Raw genomic sequence first — 21,296 nt, 5'->3', positions numbered from 1 at the left:
ATGGTGTTGGGAAAACTGGACAGCAGCATGTAAAACAATGAAGCTAGAACACTCCCTTACACCATATACAAAAATCAACTCAAAATGGATTAAAGACTTAAACATAAGACAAGATACAGTAAACCTCCTAGAGGAAAACATAGGCAAAACAGTATCTGACATACATTTAAAAAATTTTCTCCTAGAAGAAATAAAAGCAAGAATAAACAAATGGGACCTAATGAAACTTACAAGCTTCTGCACAGCAAAGGAAACCAGAAATAAAACAAAAAGACAACCTACGGAATGGGAGAAAATTTTTGCAAGTGAAACTGACAAAGGCTTGATCTCCAGAATATATAAGCAGCTCATACGACTCAATAAGAAAAAAAAAACAACCCAATCCAAAAATGGGCAGAAGACCTAAACAAGCAATTCTCCAAGGAAGACATACAAATGATCAAAAAGCACATGAAAAAATGCTCAATATCACCAATTATCAGAGAAACGCAAATCAAAACTACAATGAGGTATCACCTCACACCAGTCAGAATGGCCGTCATTCAAAAATCCACAAATGACAAATGCTGGAGAGGCTGTGGAGAAAGGGGAACCCTCCTACACTGCTGGTGGGAATGCAGTTTGGTGCAGCCACTATGGAAAACAGTGTGGAGATTCCTCAAAAAGACTAGGAATAGACTTACCATATGACCCAGGAATCCCACTCCTGGGCTTGTATCCAGAAGGAACCCTACTTCAGGATGACACCTGCACCCCAATGTTCATAGCAGCACTATTTACAATAGCCAAAACATGGAAACAGCCTAAATGTCCATCAACAGGTGACTGGATAAAGAAGAGGTGGTATATTTATACAATGGAATACTACTCAGCCATAAAAACCGACAACATAATGCCATTTGCAGCAACATGGATGCTCCTGGAGAATGTCATTCTAAGTGAAGTAAGCCAGAAAGAGAAAGAAAAATACCATATGAGATCGCTCATATGTGGACTCTAAAAAACAAAAACAAAAACAAACAAACAAACAAAAACAAAGCGTAAATAAAGGACAGAAATAGACTCAGAGAATACAGACTTGTGGTTACCAGGGGGGTGGAGGGTGGGAAGGGATAGACTGGGATTTCAAAATTGTAGAATAGACTACACTGTATAGCACAGGGAAATATACACAAAATGTTATGATAACTCACAGAGAAAAAAATGTGACAATGAGTGTGTATATGTCCATGAATAACTGAAAAATTGTGCTGAACACTGGAATTTGACACAACATTGTAAAATGATTATAAATCAATAAAAAATGTTAAAAAAAAAAAAAAAGAAACACAATGCCTAAAAAAAAAATAAAGAATATTTCAGGGAAAATAACAAATGGAAAGTACTTCAAAACATTGAGGTCTTTGATGTTTATACCATAACTGATTAAGTGATAAAGGAAAATATTAGTTTTGGGTATTAGGAAGTGAAAGAGGAATGACAGTTCCTTATGAAAGTAAGGGGAATCAAGAGGCCCAGAATTATTTAAAAATAAAGCTGGTTACAGGACATAAAGAGACTCTTTTATGGACAAAGTAAACTATTTGGAACTTTTTAAAAAGTGAAACTGTTATAAAGGATGAAGGATTAGGAAGATGATAAAGGAAAGATGAGGAAAATAGAACATGAAGGAAACTAGCCTGTTATTCTAAGTGCTCTTTACAGTGTACTTTGGTAGGGAATAAAATGAACCACCTCCGTGGAATGTTTATGTTCTTGTTACTAAGCATGTTCTTGTTACTAAGCACTTTGCTGGCACTTTGGTGGTTGCATCATTGAGGTTTCCGTGATGGTTAGCATAGTACCTTTGCCTGTAGAATATGCTAGTTATAGAATCAGTGTTGAAAGTGATCTGAAGTTCCTTGAAATTCGTTTAATAAGTCCATACCATGACAGAATAATTTTCGTGATTTATAATATTTTTTTGAAATTGGTGATTTGCCTGTGTTCTCATAACAAATATCTTAGAAGCATTTTGAAAGTGTAGTGGGAACTTGGGTTTCTTAAAAGCTTGTCAGTTGAGTATGAGTATTCTGGCTATGGAAGCCAGATACACATGTGTATGTCCCTGATGAGTTATAGTAAATTTTGGCCCAATTTTAAAGTAGAGAGGCATTTTTCTTCTTTGTAAAACCTGAAGTAGCATGTCCTTAATACTCATGTGTACTTTCTGTCCTGTTCAGGGAAGCAGTGTTTCTTAGTCCTACGTCAGCAGCAGTTTAACGTCCAGGCTCTTGTGGCGGTGGGAGACCATGCAAGCAAGCAGATGGTTAAATTTGCTGCCAAGTAAGTAAGCAATTATATCCTGTTGTCAGAATGAACAATGGTGGGAACCAAGACTCCCAGGGCTTTGGACCATTTTCATACATTAACATCAATGCTTCGTTTGTTTAAAAATGTAGTTATTTAAATTGTCAGTTCACTGTTGCTGAATACATTAAACTTACAAAAGAGAAAATATGGAGCACAGGCTTGGAATTCATTTGGAACTGCTGAAGCAGCACTCTCTACAGACAAGTCACATTTACTTTCAAGTAGAGTAACAAAAAGCCTGGCAGCCTCAACACAGCAAAGCAACTTTATTTTGTTGTGTTTGTTGAGCTTCATTTCCTCCCTCCCTCCCCCAGTTTGAGATTTGCATATTAAGCAACAAGTTTTCTAACTGAACAGTGGAAGTGTTTAAAATAAAGAATTTAATTTTATAAATGGTTCCATCCTGAAGGAAGTAAAACAAATATTATAACACGTTACAACTTTCAACTTTGATCCCAAAAGCTATAAATAAATAAATAAATAAATAAATAAATAAATAAATAAATAAAGTAAGTAAGTAAGTAAGTAAGTAAGTAAGTAAGTAAGTAAGTAAATAAGTAAATAAGTAAAGGTAAAGATTGCTTTTCCCCCCACAGAAGTGTTACTGTCTAGCTCAGAGTTCCCATAGAAGCCCATTGCTTTGTTCAGTTTGCAAGAGGCAGGATATGGAGATGGCATAGTGGTTGTGCATGCTGGAACGCTAAGGTAATAAGAGTTGTTCATGTGGCTAGTTTTGTTCATATGTTTTCCTCAATTTAATCAAAATTTAATTTCCATGGTAATGATCAAATAAGACTTGGAAAAATGAGTGATTTTTACATTTTAAGCAATAGAGTACTTTATAGGCATAAATGTTTTTTAGCAGAAGTTTGATCAAGTAAATGTTACATTTTTAATTGATTTTTATCTCTGTGCTTGATATATATATATATATATATATATATATGCTTTCAAAGATGAGTTAATATAGATAGAATTACCAGTTTTAGAACTAGAAAAAAACTAAGAAGTGATCTAATTTAACATTTTAATTTATGTTTGGGCCCTCCCTGACTACCCTAGCATAGTGTTCTACATATAGTGGATGCTTAGCAACTGGTTTTGGTTGATATTTAGTTTTAGTGTACTATAGAAATACCTGCACTCAGGTTTAAAGACTCCAGTGCCATTGTATCAATTTACTGATGAGCGCCGAGGTGTTAGTACTACTAATGCAGTAGCCCCACCTCTCCCTGTCTCCCAGTCCTGCAGTCCAGAGACTGTAACTTTCATCTCTCCTACCTGTATCTTTTGGTGATTAGGTTTGCTGTTTTCATCTCATGGTCCATGGGGGTGTATGCCTGTGGGGTGAATTTGTCATCTAACCTTTTAAGGTCAGTCTATATCCTATGAAGTGGGACATAAGTAATCTTGATCCCTAGAGATAAACTTTACCTACACAGAGAGGCATCTGTAAAAAGATCTGCTGAAAACCACAGACATGTATACCAAATTATATTTAATATACTGGAGAATACTGGGGAAAAGTCCACTTAAAATCAACAAACTTTATGGCTTCTGTCTTTTATGTATTATATTGATTCTGAAGACTAATATATGAAGCTGACAGCTTTATATAGAATGTATTTTTTTCATTAAACTGCATTATAGAAGTAGACACTCCTCAGAAACTCCTGGCACTTGAGTAACAGCAGTTGACCCTATCAGATGTCAACCAAAGCTTACTAAGCTAGAAGAGCTGCTTGCAAACAGAATTTAGTTCACTAAAGCCCTTACAATACATGCTAAAGAAAGGCTTTCATCTAAACAGAATGGTGTATGGGTAATCTTTCTTTTAGATATAGAAAGAATTTAGATAATTTAGCCCAGATTTCAAAATCTTCAAGTGGAACTCAATCAAGATCTAGATCTGATTTTAATCTTAATTTAGGTTTCACAATTGGATGTGACTTTGATTTTTTTTTTTAAAGCAAAGAACATGTAGCTATTAGTCCCTTAAAAAAAACTGGACTTAATATAATTAGTATTGTGTGGGAAAAGATTGTTTCATAATAGGGCTGTTGCAAATTATAAAGCCTTTGACTGATTATATACAAGTGAATGGAACCAGTTTTATACAATAGGTCTAATATTAGTAGTTAGGTTATAATTATTTAACTTTTGGCACTACTCGTATGTTAAGGTGTCTAGCCTGAGTAATTAAGAGTAAATGTGTTAATAGTTTTTGCTACCCTGTGAAAAAAGAAAATTCTCATGACTATGGTGGGAAATGATGAGTTTTTAATTTTTTGGTTGATTGCTAAGATAATTTTCTTAGGAACATGATTTCTTGCTCCTGATAGGTCAGTCAGCTTGTCTTTTTTATGTAATTTTACTATACTTCCAAAGTAGTTCAGATATCCTCATCTTCCTTAGTAATAGAAGTCTAATTAAAACACGTGTCCTTTCTGACAGAAAGCCAGTAGTATAACCTTACATTCAGAGTACCACTTTTTTAAGAAGAATATCAAGAACAAACAAATTTTATTTGAAAATTACCTGCTGTATTCATGAATAATAATAAAAAAGTGAAGTTTTAATGTAAATTCTGAAGAACTTTCAGAACTTCTTTAGGGAAAAGGTATGTTGGTTTTTTTCCTTCATCCTTCAGAATCCTTTTCCTGAAAAGTCCATACATGCCAGAAGTTTCTTTTTAAGTGCTATCTTTATCTAAAATCTTTAATGGCTTCCTATTTCCAACCATGTCCAATATTAATTCTGCCTGCTGGCTCCCCTTCATATTTCCAACTACCTCCCAATATACATGCGTTAGGTTGAGCAGACTCTCCATACGTGCAATGACCTCTTTGCTTACTTGACTTCTTATTTTAAAGGTTCTGGCTTTATTCTTTAAATCCTCGTTCTTGTCGCTTAAGCCTCTGGCCTTCATGATCCTCACTGATTGCTGTCTCTTTTCTGTGGAGTCCATAAATAAATTTAACTGGAAATTTTCTATATTTTTTAAAACTTAGTGCACATTTTGATGATTATCCTAAAGTTATATAAGGGTAGTATGCATATCATTTTATAGGCTAACTTATAGCAAAGAACTGCTGTATGAATTCAGTACTTCCATTTAGCATTTACTGTCATATTTATTTATAGTTAGGTTCACGCCAACTGAAGCCAATGATATTCCTGTTCTGTACAAATGAAGATTTCGCCATAGTTTGAATAGCAGCATGCTGAATGAGTTGCATTACTAGGTGGTACTTCATAGTTAAGAGGCATTCTGAAAAGTCTGTGCCTTTCAACCAGACTTACTGAATCCTATTTTCGTCTGCACAGAGGCAGCAGATTACTAATAGTATAATAGTCTTCATACAAGGAGAAATGTTCCTATTTCCAGTTCTAGTAGTTATCAGATTAGATACTCATTTGACTCAAATTTCAATTAATAATAATATATTATTAACTTTCACATGAACATGATAGTTTTATAAAATTATCAACTGATACTTTATTTAAATTGTCATTTTTAGATTGCTCTTTGCAGAACTTTGGTTAATTATGACACTTAATTATCCTGAACCAACCTCAAAGTTAACGTTTTATGTAGTTGTGAACAGGCACTCTTCATATGGCTAATATTAAAGTACAATTACAGAAAAATTGAATACAGAATTGGATCTGAGACTATAGCTTTATACAGTAAACCAAATGTTGACAGTTTAGGTTTAGCAAACTTTAAATTAGATTGGAATTTTATTGTTTTTAATATTTGTTTTCTTTTAAAATTCATTTTGATTTAAAAAAATTTTTAAAAGGGCTATAAGCATAAGGCATTTATACTAGTTTTATATTTTTAAGTATTTAAGTAACATGATAGAACTAGTTTAAGTGCTCACCGAAGGTCCCTGATATTGTTAGTTCCACTAAAGGGAGTCCACTGATCTATGCCACACTGAGTAGTGCTTAATTCTTACCAAGCTTATTTTGAACTTAAGATTTGTGGGGTTTTGATGAAGAAAAATGAGTTCACAAAATAAGTGATCATAGAACTTCTGGGATGATTGAAACTTTTCATTTTTACAAGGCAACTGGGTATAACAGAGGGCTAAAGAGCCAGAGACTTGGCTTCTTACTAATGAGCCACGTGACTTCATAAACTGTTTATTGTATGGTAGTCTTACTTCATTCATTACAACTAAGACCCTTCTTTAAACACCTCTATTTCTATATGCCTGGGAAATATTAAAGTCTGAGATTGGGTGTGGTACTAATTCAGTGTAATTGAAAGAAGTTACTTGACACATAGGCCAACCTTGTGCCTGCTTTAGAATTGGAATATAGATTTTTATTATCAAAAAGTAGTTTATTATTTTTTAAAATACTTATATAATTTATATATTTTTGCATGTTATTTTAATTTAACTAGAAAATACATGGTTTCTCATGTTTGGGCATATTTAGTTCTTTGCCTCAATGAATTGTATATTAAATTTATATCATTGAAGCATTTTATGTTGGCACATTACTAGAAAAACTAGTGTTTAGCAACTTTAAAGCCTGTCCTCTTTTCAACTAATCTTTTATTACCTCTTTCCCAGGATTTAAAGATTATTAATTTGAATGTGGCTGGTTATATAGACCTGTGGAGCACATTTCTCATTGAGTACAGTAAGATTCAATAAATTATTTCTGACGGCCAGAAAAGTAGCAAATTTGTTGCCAGTTTTGCCAAAAACCTTTAATACTGAGGTTTCTGTAAGTGTTTAAATTATAATCGTTTTGTTGGTATTAGAATATGTAAATATGAAAGACAAGCTTAAAATAGTGTCTTGTTCACCATTATCAATTTTGGGGGGAAGAGGGTAAATAGGAATAAAATAGGAATCGTTTTGAAAAATATGAGCTGATGACTACCTAAAATCAACATTTTGGCCATCACCTAGCTTTCTCCAAGTCCCATATTTATCCCTACTGTTAACAAGTAACAATCAGGATATATCAGTATACTATAGAATTTCTTACATATCTTAGATCTTTATTGTGACAATCTAGTATAATAAAGCCCTTGGAGGGGCTTAAATCTGTGGTGCCTAAAGCAATGTGAAATAAAAGTGAAATAAAACCATTATTCATACAAAGCTTATGCTGCCAACCTTCCATCATTCTCTTGGGCATATTGAGTAGATTATATGAATAATGATGGGATACTCTTCAGGGATCTCTGTAACAAGTACCATATATTTTTTAGATGAAAGGCCATTAGAAAGCCCTCCCCTCCCCACCACACACACACATGGCCTTCTACTGCATGTGAAATGTTCTTTTTAATATTTAGGAAACTTAATCTACAGTTAAAATTTAGTGTGATGACTGCTGTTTATCTTGTCAAGCTTTTGAGTATTTAGCATTTTTATATTTATGGGGTGCACCCCAGTAAAGGTTCAGTACAGGTGTAGCTTCCTTATTTCATGCACAGCGGCAGTAACAGATTTATGTAATATAACGGTAGCAGCAGTAATAGTTAACTGTTACTCACACTAAGTATGGAGCTACAGAGTGCTGTACTTCTGTTTGTTTTTTTTTTTTTCTTAATATTCATAGTAGCACTATGAGGTATAGATACTCTTTGGCTTTTTTTTTTTTTTTTTCCTTGTCTATTCTTAGTTTTACAGATTCGGACATTAATAGTTGAAATAGTATGTCATCCTGCCTCTCTGAGATTGTGTAAAGATATTAGTTCAAAGCCCTCCACAGTTTATGTAGCTCACTTAGAATATAACCGTAATGTCACTGAACTATGTTGGTGACTGGGAAAGGGAAGCCCCCATTGCTTTCTCCCCTTAGAAGTGCCTTTTTTAGAGTGCGCAGTTTATTCTGGTGCATATCCTCAAGGAGTAGGTAGCTATTTTGTTGATTGAGGGTGCTAATAACTTTTAGATACTGTTCCCAAGTTAGTGAGAACCAAAACTGGTGAAAAATAATAATTTTGATTTTAAAAAGTATAACTGATTTTAAAGTAATAAAGATTTTTACAGTGAGTTATAAGTTGATGCTAAAAACAGTTCCAAAGTAGGAATTAAAATTTTTTCTATCAGTAATACTAATGAATTTGTCTCTTCTAGTATAAAGTGGTAGTTGCCTTCCTAAGGAATTATCCCACTGTTAGAAAGCACATAATGAAAGGAGGGAGGGTATAGCTCAAGTGGTAGAGCACATGCTCAGCATGCACAAGGTCCTGGGTTCAATCCCCAGTACCTCCTCCAAATATAAATAAATAAATAAGTAAATAAATAAATAAATAAACAAACCTAATTACCTCCCCCTCATTAAAAAAAAAGCATGTGATAAAAATAGTAGGGGGAAGGGGGGAAGTTTGTTAGAAACTAAAGAGTTTCATGGTTGCAAAGACAGTTATTTTTCTTGAATAATTTCAGTATAAAAATATTTTATAGCTATAATCATAAACATGAAGCCTAAAACTCACCAGCAAATTTACATTCACTTTTGCTTATAGTCTTTTGCTTTTTATCTTATCATCATCAGCACTGCCACAGAGTGCATTGCACACATTATTATCACTCTGATTGTAGGAAGTAAAACACAAAGTCACTCAACAAAGCAGCTGTGTGGTGTATGCAGCTGATGTGGAAGATAGGACTGCAGACTCAAAATTTAAAATAAGAACTTACCCTTTACCAAGATTCTGGATGCAGGAAGGAAATGAAAGAGTTTGGCTGGATAACTGATACTGTTCCTTAACATATTAGGCTCTTTGTTATATACTTGTACAAACTAAAATTCTCTCCTAGAATTGCTTGCTGTCAACAAGGGAGGAGATCTTGGACATTTGGGTAGGAGTGTCCTTTTGGGTTAACTTTTTGTAGAGTGGTGCTAATATTCAGTCAGTTCTGTTGTAATAGATGCATCCCTAAAAATCACTGTGCTATGCAAAATTATGTAATAAAAACCTCAAGGTTTATGGAGAAAATAGGTAAATGACACAGCAGTCAAAAACTTCACCAGTAACAGAGTTTTATAAAAAGAACCTAATTTTAAAAAATATATAGAATAGTTTTATACATATTAAATAGTTGAGAAATACATAAATATAATAAATATCACACATTATCTTTAAAAAGACACTCTGTTTTCCTTGTGAAAATGGGGGAGAATTTAAGCTTGTAAATAATTATGAAGTAGTGAAAGGAAGGCTGTCTGAAATTGGAAGAGAAGTTTGACCACCAGATGTGGATGGCTTATAACACAGGTAGATGTTTGAGGTGTGTGTATTCCTACATGGCTAAGTTCACCTGAGTACAGTTGTCTGCACTGACCTATTGTTTCTAACTGATGAAATCTGGCATAGGGAAACACAAAATTCTCATTATGCTCAGATTGATACCTAATATATCAATTATGTTGGAATTAATTCAGCTTTTCAAAACAAATGTTATAGTAAAACTAACTATATTCTTAAAAAAGATAATAATGTTTGTGCAGTGAGTAGGTCAAAATGTAAGACTTACCTGTTTGCTAACTTCTTGGAAAATAAAGAAGTGGAAAATGACTTCATGGTCTCTAGTTTGAGAAACTATGTGGAAAGGACACCGTCAATCTGGAGTAAATTCCAGGATGGGCTGGGACTAAACACAGCTCACTCTCTGGAGCTAGGATGGGCTTATGGTCCCATAGACCACTTGGCCATATAAGGATACTGAACAAGGGTGTGGCTCTGTTACCAATGAAGAAAGGGAAGAGGGGTTGTATATGCAGTTTGTATAGACAGTATCTCCTAATCTTGCTTACTATGTTGAGTAAATTGGAGAGAAGTCTAGCCTTTTGGGTTCACAAAAAGCCTAAAGATTGAAATGGGTTGTTTTATTGAAATCATTATATTTTTCTGGTTCATAGGATTCTGCTCTTCCCATCCAAGGCAGAGCATCCATCATCCTCTCATTCTAAATGTTTTCAAGCGACTACATGAAACATGTTGGCTTTAACATTCCTTACTTTTCCTCCACTGCCTTTAGTGTTAATTCATTTTAACAACACACTCCTGTGGTCACAGCTTGGATTTTGCCCCTTAGAATTTCATTTTAAACTCCAGTGGCCATTCTCTCTAACCATAACCCTTAGAATTTCATTTTAAACTCCAGTGGCCATTCTCTCCACCTTTCTACCTCTCTAATGCCTCTTAATCTTCTCTGGACCTCATCAGGACTTACAGTTTTTGTTTTGTTTTGTTTTTTTATATCAATCTCCCCATTTTCTCCTAGTTTTTTCTGTCCCCTTTTGACCTCACGCAACCCCAGTTCCATTCCTAGAACTACTCTCACTGAACCCATATCGACTGTTCCCCATCTCTGTCTTTTCCCTTCAGATGCCCTGCTAACTCCCGGTCCCATAGACTCAGCATCCCATTGTCTAATACCAGGTTAAACAGTATATTGTGTATTTGTAGCAACTATTGATTTTTACTCCTCAGCTGGGTCCAGTAGAATATATTCTACTTTATAATGAATAAACAGAGGTTTATAAGCCACCTCTGTTTTCATTGTGTTGTTGAACTCTTTAGGCAGTCATTCCTCTTTTCCCCTTAGCTTCTAAGTATAATTATAATTAGAAAAGGAAAATTTAGAAAATACTGTGAATTCCATTGCTTAATATATTATCAGCCTTCTGTTATTATTAAAAACAGCATATGAACAACAACATACAAATGCTAGTGGATTCTGTTACTTATTTAAATAAAGCAAAAATTCTTACTTATAGATGTTTTAAGGTTACTTTAGAAATTTGAGGATCAGTAGAGCTTGAGGTAATTCAAATGAATATTTAGTAACACATTCACTTTGGGAGGTTAGCAGCTTAGTGAGCCAGCTAACCATTTTGTTAGAATCTCTGGTTTGGAAAATAGCATAGCTAGAAATATGTCTGAGGAACAGGCCATTTTTTATCCTCATTTAATTTTCATTCTGTCTGAGATCTGTTTTTATATTAAATGCTTGTAATTATCTTCAGTACTAGAGGAGTACCTAAGGACTATTTATTTAGTCTCAAGGTGTTCCCATTTTGAATAGTGCAGCCCAGAGAGACTGGACATTTAAAACACGTGAACTCCTACACAACAAAGTGGGAGAAATAATGGTATTTGTATGTTAATTCCATGAGGCTCTACATTTAACTCTATTCCCTCTGGCCATATACCAGGTGGAAAAAAGCAAGTACTCCACTATTAAAAATATCAAATCAGATAGTTCCAGCTGGGGTTTCCTAATCATTTAAAAGGCAAAATATGAGGTCACTTTTAATATCTTAAGTAGGTGAGTATCTTAGCATTTACTTTAGATATTAAATCTGAGGTGCTTATCTTTGCCTTACTGACTAGATTGTATTGCTAACAGTTTCTAGATTTTTAGTATTTTCCTTAAGAGCAACACTGAAGTTTAATCGAGATCAGTTGTTTTTCCAGATTATCTTTCCTAGGAATATCCAATTCGTCAATATACTAATCCGAAAAGTTGACGCACTAATTGGATTTAAGTGCCACAGGACTCTTCAACACATTATTTTAATCAATTTGTTGGAAGGATCAATTTTCTCATGGTTGAATGCATATAGAAATGAAACAACTAAATGAGTTACATAGGAAGGTTGGCACATCTCATTCCCTAGAGATCTTTGAGAACAGTTCTTAATTGTGTATCTGAAATGGTTTGAAGTCTTTAAATGAAATTTCTCTGCAAGCAGGAAGATGGGATACCTGTCAAGGCCAGTGTTTCTGAATCCCCATCTTACATTGCCATTAATGTTCTAATATTTAGTAGCTGGTGTTTGGGTTGAGGCAAGAAGTCATCCCTTTCCTTCTTTTTATAATTATTGTTCATTTAATGCCATTTTAAAGTAGTGAACAGAATAGGCTGTGTTAGTTATGGCTGAGTCTTGTAAAGACAAGTTTTTTTAAAGGCAGCCCTGGAGGCCTTTTTGTATGTAAATGCTGATTTTTTTAAGTTTAAAAGTAAAGTTATAGTGACCACTGTAAAGGGCTACAGTTTATTTGAATAGGAAATATTAAAGTTAAAAATTATATTTTGCTATTTGTGTTTATGTAACTAACACACATACACACACACACCCCATCCCCAGGATAGAGATGTTTGGATTCTGGGAAAAAAGACTTACTCAGACAGTTATTTGTATATATAATGTATTTTATTTTCATTTTCTTCATATTAGTCATTGTGGTTAGGTGATTTATTGGCAGCTGGTGAGTCACAAGTATGTTTCTCATTCTCTAATGAGTCACCTAGCTACATACAAGTTTGTTTATTTTTTTTCTTTCTAGATCTTTCAGTTAAAAATAGCTATTTTACTTAGTTGGTAGGTTTAATTTTAAGTTTGCACATTAACTTTTAGAACTATAAATACCAAAATAGTACTCAAAAGAAGTCTCATTGATTTAGAAAACTTTTATTTAGCACCTGCTCTGGTCCAGGCACTCTGCTGGGCTTGAGTATACAATGATGTGTGTATAACATAAGGAACTTAGTAAGGGAAGAGGACAAAAATAAATAAACTGCATGCAGGATGTTATAGGTGCTGTGGTAGAAGTGTATGTATATATCATCTACAGTTGAGGCCCAGAGGGAGGTGGGTAGATGGGTACCCCTTGAGCATCATGTGGGTAAGTTGGTGAACATAGAGTAGGTCATTATACTGTTGTGGATTGCAACTCTTTGAAGAGCTGTACCTATATGGTTTATACCTCTTTGTGGTAATAAGTTACTTATCTGTTGGAACAGAAACAGAACCTCTACATTTGACCCTGTCCAGTTCAACATTTGTATTAAAAACTTTGATGAAGATGTGCTTTAAAAGGAGGTCTAAAATCTCATGTCAAAAATTCCCAGCTTATGGGATTAATTTTTCTAGGTTAAAATAACTTTAATAACTTCATATTGTTTTACACAAAGATTCTGATGAATTTCTGTTGAGGCTGGCAACAACAGCAGGACATCCAGATGTATCTGCATTTGCTGGAGAAGCAGCATGATTCTTTGGCATTTTGAAAACTATTCGTGAAGGGCCTATTATTTCCAGTTTCTTTCACATAAACTATAAAGGAATCTGGCCGTTCATGAGCTTGTAAGAATGAGAATGCATTATTTCAGAGTGAGCTGATGATGCATTCTGGAGTATTAAAAATTAGGTGCTAATTTGTGAGTCTAACAGAACTATCTAGCGTAGTGATCAGTACATGATTTTATTACCTGTGTGATTTTAGGCTGATTACTTGACTTTTCAGAGTCTCAGTTTTTTGAACTCTAGAATGGTGGTAATACCTGCCTTGTAGGCCTTTGTGAGGTTTAAGTGAGATGATACATGTGTAAAGCACTTCACAAAGGAATTGGAACATAAAAGGAAATTGCTGAAGTGACATGGGAATGATACTTTAGGTATATATATATTAAGATCAACTTCATTTGAGCTGTAAAAATAAAACTGCTTCTTCAACCTTAAAAAAATAGAAAATGAACAAAACTACTGTATGAATGACATAAATTTATGACACATCCATATTTTTTACAAGTGAGAAAAATGTGGAGGAGTATAGTAAACAGTGATTATAGGAAGAGGGGGTTGAGTATATGATGGGGAACTTAAATTTTTAAATTTACGTGTTACTTAACGTTGGAATTCTTAACAATAAGTATAATCTTTTATAATAAAATAAATTGTTAAAACAATGTTTTAAAAACAACTTCAAAATATAAGAGCAAACCCTGCCATTTCCCATCTTTCACTGGTGAGGAACAGTATGAGTTGGGGGTGATTCTTCTTTGTGCTCCAAGAGGACTTGCCAGAGTCAGCACCTCACTCTGGGACCCAGCAACAAGAGACAGACGAAGTATTTCTTTCCCAGATCTGTTTCTCCACCATTGATATGCAAGGTGGTGGTCTCTTTGACTAGAGTCATATGCTGTTAAATATTTTTCACCTATAAATCACCTGCTCCAGCAGCCTTTTCTCAGTCGTTATGATTCTTGTGCTCTATCCCAGTGGTATCCAGAGTAATTTGCTCAAGATTACCCACTAAGGGAAAGAAAATAATTCACTTCTATTTCTTTCCCTTCCTTCCTTCCTTCTCTCTCCAAAGTGTAAGAAAGAATTTGAAAAAAAGTTTTTCTAATAGTTAATTTATACATAAACACTGGCCTGTCACTTGGATTGCATCTCAGAAGGTCACATTTGCCTGTGGCATGTGAGGTCTCTGAAGGAAAACTGCAGGGTTCCTACAGTAACACGGAGAGCTAACACTGGTCCCCTAACTCTTGGGTTTACTTTCATTGTATTATACCCAGTTGCAGTTTACTGTTTCTAGTTAACTGGTTTGGGGGGATTTTATTTATTTATATATATTAAAATAATCAACTGACCCTCAAAATGGACAGATGGCTTAAAAGAATTTCTACCAAGAGACTATACATTGAAGATACAACATACACACAAACTAGAAAATGGTGACGCTAACACTTCTACTTACCGTGTGAGATCTTTGTATCAGCCACATTATGAAGCTTTGGCTTGTTTTGTTTTTTTAATGATAATCTGATCAGATCTGACAGGATTTCAGTACTCTCCTAATTAGAAATTTATCAGGAAAACTATGTGAAGTATGGATTTGCTGTTGCTAATTATGGATCACAAATGCTAATTATGAATCTCACCCCAAGTTTATATTTGTCTAAAAGTAATACTGAACATTTAGTATTACATGTATGTAATTTTAAAATAAATAAAATACACATGTTGGGGTACACACTCTCCAGTTTTTTACTGGTAGAATAAATCAAATTGTCAAAAATGTTTGGAGACAGCTTCTCAACCCTATAGTTGATAACATTAACTATCTATAGCTATCTATATTAATCCTATAGTTGATAGATTAAATACTCTCCTTTTTGAAACATGTTACTGCCCTGTACCTCTAATGCTATTCTCTTTTAATTTTTTGTCTCTTCTTCTCCCCCACCCAGAGTTCTATCATAGTCTTCACCATTTCTGAAGGATAGAAACAATAGGTATAAGTGAGATTGGTCCCCTCCAAAACTGATTTGCATGACAAAACAAAGAAGTAATTCCAAATACATTGTTTTAATGTTGTTTTAGGCACTGCTGATTTTGAAATACATTTATAACCCCTACCTCCTTTCCCTAAGCAGTCACTTTGAGGACAGTATTCACTTGAATGGATAAATTCTGCTGTATTTGATAAGAAATCAACCCTATGTTTCACAGTTAAATTTTGTATATCTATTTTAAAAAAATCTCTTTACAATGCATAATACAAACTAAGTTTGCAGTGTGTATGTGATGAAGTACAAATAAGCTTTTGTTTATTTCAGAGTCCTTTATTATAATCAAATGATAGCTTTGAACTCAATGATTTTTTTCTAATTTCATAACTTTCTTAAGCTTAAGATTGTATTAGTCAGCTGTTGCAAAAACAAAACAAAACAAAACAAAACACTACTGCATAACAAACCACCTCAAAACTCAGTAGCATGACAGTACTATCCAAAGTGATCTACAGATTCAGTGCAGTCCCTGTTTTGAGATACTGACCAATAATTCAGTGAACCAGAGGTATGCTGAGAACTTTTTAAAAGTTTCAGGAACATTGAAGAGTAAGGCATTACTCATTAGTGCATTATTTTAGATTATAAAGCTTCCTTCCTTCAATACTGAAACTGTTTTGACAACTTAAAAAGAATCTTTGAAGTCTATGTTACACATTCTTCCTTTTTAACATTTTAGTAACACAGGGCTGTTGTTGTGAATATCTGTTACTATGCTTGGTTATAATGTGTTGTTTGCCACTTTCCCATTTTTGTTTTACCTTGTTTTTTAATATATATTCTTCAGTAGTCAGCTGTTACTTAATACAGCATTTGTGTCTGCTTCTAATAGTTCCAACAGAATTTTTTTTTTTTTTTAGTTTGTTGCTTCTTAACTAATATAGACATGAAAACTTATAATCAAGATTGAAAGAACTACAGATAATGTGTGTCCTGTGGTTGTTAGGGATGCCCTAAAGAGTAAACTGTTTGGCATTCATGCTGGAAAGATGGGATTTTCTTCCTTCACGTAACTGAGTACTATTTGTTGCATGTTTTATAATTGTTTGAGTTATTCATACATTGTATCATTTGTTTAAAAAAAACTTGATAGCCAACTCAAAATATAATATACTTTATATGAAGAATGGTGCTTTTTACAGTTTTTTTTTCCCTAAAGACAATTTAGGGTAGAAGTAAACTATTAAATTGATGGTTGACAGTTCCTAATGGATGACATGAAGTCTATTGTGCCTGTTAAGGTATTTTTAATAACAAGCCTCTACTAACTCATTTTATTTGTAGAGTGATTACTTACATGTATGGGCAAAAGGATGGTTGGAAAATGAAAGAGGTATAAAATAGTGTAGTGATAGTGTGTTTGGGAGGTGGTGGTAATAATAAAAATAGGTGACTTAGCTCTTGAAAAAGATACATTTAATTTACTTCACCCATTCTTCCTACAGTAAAATGGTTCCCAAGAGTTCCTCTGCTTTACACCATGGATTTTTTTTCCTCCTGCCATATCCTCTGTAAAAACTGAAGGCTTTTATAGTTGCCTGTTAGACATAACCCTCTTTGAGAATACAGACATGCTGGCATATTAGTTTCAAAATGTAAAACAAACTTTAATAGGGTTTCTTTATGTCAGCGGTCAGGCTGCGGTATATACACTGTAAAATACTATGCCACCTTAACGTACAGTGCCAATTAAAATTGTGTTAGACTTTTTCTGCAGAGTGGAATTTTGTCCTTCTACTGGCAGTTAGTTCATTCAAGTGTTGACTCTAATTATACACATATACATTAAACCCTCAAATAACCTTCTACTAGTTTTAACTAGCAAGTTCTAGTCTGACCCTTTTTGACAAATTTGACTTTTAAATTTTGTTTTTATGTTTTTTCTTAATCCATTCATGTCTACAAATAATTACAGATAGGTATATAGATATGGATATAGATATTGAGATATTAGAGTTATTCTATTAATAGCATATAGCTGCTAGATATATTAAGGGGAAATACTGAGACTACAAAGTCAAAAAAATTAATTTTAAGAATCTTCTCCATCTAGTTAATCCTGTCTTCCTTCTGATTGATTCAATAGACCAGTTTGTGATAGCAAAAGTTCAGCTTTGGCCCAAGCTCAAGAAATAGGTCAGGTTTTCAGAAGTTGTTTTGTGAATTGTTTAGTACTGGAAACAGTGTTTTAAATGGTGGTTGTCTTCTAGTCTAGCTGATCAAGTATTTTAACACATAATACTACTGAATTAAAGTACTAGACTTAGTTCCAGGTTTTAGGTCCTGAATAAAAAGACTCATCTGGTTACTTTAAGAGTGAGAAAGAAGAAAAAATTTTGTTTTCTTGGATTGAGCCTTTAACTAGCCTTGGACAGAGTATATTTGACCACATTCCAGCTTCCTTCTGGAGGGACCCTAGTTTAGTGCTCAGTCCTTGAGAGTAGATGTGTTAACTGGAGTTGGCTTGGAGAAAACGTCCTGATACTGGAAAGCCGCCTACTAGCGAGGCCAAGGTGGGTGAAGTAAGAGAACCAAGCGGGCCAGGAACATAGCAGGACTGTAGCCAGGTGGAGCTCTAGTTGGGGCAGGTCAGGTTACTCCATGAAACAATATCTTGATCAGTAAAGAAGAGAAAACCTTCCTCATAGAAACGTGTGAGATAAGCAACAGAATGCTTACAAGGTCTGAATTACATAGTCAGGTATCAAGTTTGCCCATGCGAACAGATGAATCAATGGTAAATGGCAGTCACGTTCAAGAAAGATTCAGTGGCCCTAGATTGCTAGTATTAGAAAGCCCTTTTAACAATGAAATGAAGCCTCTTGATCGCTTCAGGTCTCAGAGGAGCCCTATCTTAGTTCACCAACTATCTCTTTTACCATAATAAATTCTGAGTTTCTTCAGTACACAAGATTTTTAGCTGGATATTAGGCGATAGGTCTAGTGCAGGAGATTTATGATAGTGGAAGATACATGTGTACTGTTGAGGTTTGTTTTTTTTTAAGTAGTTGGTAACAGACATTTTAGAATTCTAGACTGTAGCAAACTGAAGTGAAAATTTTTCTTTCTTACCTCACCACTTTTTACCTATTATCATCATTTTGATTCTTTTTCAACCCAGATGTTCATTGAAATGGATTGTTTTCCTGGGTAAAATAAGTATTATTTGATTTCTGGAATCCTGTCAGATAACACCACAACTGCTAAGGAACCAGTTCCTTATCAGAATGAACAGAATTTTTCTTAGGAAAATTACATCTTTTTGTTGTTTTGTTTTGTTTAGATTCTGGTCATTCATTCTGCAGGATTCTGGGTAGGATTTGAATCATGAGAGCTTAGTGAAAAACTAACTGGGGCTTGCAACAGCAGACGGAGAGTCCAGGACAGATTTTCCTAATACATGTTGCCCTTTCTGTTACACCAGCTGCCCCAGGAACTCCACTATCTCCTAGATGTCACTTTTGCATTTTTCTTCCTTCTCTTTTCACCTCACTTATGTAACTCCAGTTACCACCTAAGTGTTGAGCCCCCCTCATGCTGACATCACTCTCCAGGATCTGAAAGTTAAATCTTACCCTTTTCCGTAAATATACTCTGACACATTCTGTCAGCACAAGAATATACACAGAAGTAGAACTGGTACATTTTATATGGGAACCATCATTTTGGATTACATTCTTTCTCCCTTGGTTATATACTAGAGATCAAAAAATAATCAATTGGTCAGTTTAATAAGCTACTTCATAAATTTTATATTTCACAATTTGAGTGTCATGTTCAAAATTCAAGTTTGTTATAGAATTAAACTGCTGAGAAATTGCATTTATTTTACTCTTAATTTATAATAAACTTCATATAGGCATTCTTAAATGGGATTTACACAATCCAATAGGCTGTTTGTCACAAATTCAATGATAGTGTGTACTCATAAACTATAGATGATGAGGATTGAATTGCAGCGCACCTTAATGTCCTCTTATTACCTTGAAATCTTTTCAGTTCACCTTCTTCTATTATTTAATTCCACTACATACCAGTAATTGCATTTATTGAAGCCAATATTTCTCCTTATAGGAAATGCTGATCTTAGTAAATCTCAACTGTGGAAGGGGAAATGTTCTTTAATAAATAATTGAAAAACTTTTTCACAATTCAGTGCTGGTCCTGTTGCCTCTTATGTCTAAAGTAATGGTAACTAAATTATAAGATCTAGAAAATCATCTGTCTCTCCAAGAAATCTCACAAGGTGTGCTACAGAGTAGCTTATTGTAAGTAGATTAAACAGACTGGCTTTATCTCAAGTGGCTTACTTCATTAAAGAAGAGTTTAATATATTCAGTTTTACTGTTGAAACAGCAAATGAGTTCTGACACCTCTAATGAGATGAATAAAATTGGGAATTTTTTCCTTTGACAGCATCAACAAAGAGAGCATCGTAGATGTGGAAGGTGTTGTGAGAAAAGTGAATCAGAAAATTGGAAGCTGTACGCAGCAAGACGTAGAGTTACATGTTCAAAAGGTAATTTTTTTCAAAATACAAAATTGTGTACAGAAATAGATTTGAGTAGTTCTTATAACTATTCATGTCAAGTCTATATGGTCTTAATAATTAGAGTTGATATAAAATATTGAGATTTGTAAATTGGTTACTGAATAAATTAGCTTTTGTTGTATAACAAACCACCTCAATACTTAGCTACTTAAAACAACAAACATTTATTTGGTCACACTTCTGTGCAAGTAAGGAATTAGGGCCAGCCCATCTGGGATGGCCTGTCTGCTCCACATTTCATTAGCTGGTCTCACTGATACTTCTGGGACATATCTCCCCTTGGCTTCTTCTCATCCAGCTGGCTAGCCCAGGCTTGTTGATATACGGAAAAATACAGAACACATCTAAAAAGCTTTATTCACTATTAGGAACCTATTTTGCTGTGAACTTTCCTCTGATAATGTACTTCTGAAGGCTGACTAGTTATACTAATTCTTAATCATTATATTTCCTTGTAATCATTATATTTCTGATATTTTACAGTATCAAGAAGTCAAAAGAGACAATACCGTATTGGGCTTATATTCCAGCAATAACTTCTTTTCATATAAGATTTATTCCACATGTATTTTCTTATACATAAAAACTAGAAATGCTCATTATCATTGACTTTTAAAATGTTGTAAGTGAATGCACATATATTTAGTACTGTTGAAATAACTGCAGTTCTGCAATTTTGAATCTGCAGTCTCAGACCCAGGCCTCATTTGTATCTACAGTATTCATTATTGAATTTCTCTTAAGGAGTAGTCTTTTCCCACCCTCACCTCTGGGGTGTGTGTGTGTGTGTGTGTGTGTGTGTGTGTGTGTGTTACATGAGTATATGTAAGATAGAATAGTCAGGCAGATGGACAGATGGACAGACACAGAAAGAAAAGACTCATCTGTATATACTAATTTGAGAGTAATGTATTTAACTGAAATGGATTGTCATGGAACTTTTTTTTTTGAGTACAGTTGATTTACAGTGTGTTAGTTTCAGATGTATAGCAGAGTGATTCAGTTACATATGTATAAAAATATATTCATTTCAGATTCTTTTTCAATATAGGTTATTACAATATATTGAATATAGCTTCCTATGCCAGACAGTAGGCCCTTGTTGGTTATCTTTTTTATGTATGTTAATCCCAAACTCCTAATTTATCCCTCCCTCTCTTTCTCCTTTGGTAACCCTAAGTTTGTTTTGTTTCTGAGTCTATTTCTGTTTTGTAAATAAATTCATTTGTATCATTTGATTTTTTTAGATTCCACATATAAGT

At 34.1% G+C, this 21,296-nt stretch overlaps 1 protein-coding gene across 1 annotated transcript in view; it reads left to right on the top strand.

The window, feature by feature from the left end:
• The window catches only part of DARS1 (aspartyl-tRNA synthetase 1), a 55,004-nt gene that overhangs the window by 12,262 nt on the left and 21,446 nt on the right, over window positions 1–21,296 (top strand). The window contains exons 4-5 of the mRNA XM_010983957.3: window positions 2,223–2,325; window positions 19,899–20,001. Of these exons, the coding sequence (XP_010982259.1) occupies window positions 2,223–2,325; window positions 19,899–20,001 (206 nt within the window). The remainder of the gene's footprint in view (window positions 1–2,222; window positions 2,326–19,898; window positions 20,002–21,296) is intronic.

Source organism: Camelus dromedarius, chromosome 4, assembly GCF_036321535.1.
Source record: "Camelus dromedarius isolate mCamDro1 chromosome 4, mCamDro1.pat, whole genome shotgun sequence".
Classification (NCBI taxonomy): domain Eukaryota; kingdom Metazoa; phylum Chordata; class Mammalia; order Artiodactyla; family Camelidae; genus Camelus; species Camelus dromedarius.
Note: the sequence above shows the minus strand (reverse complement) of the source record. Positions and strands in the feature narration are given on the sequence as shown.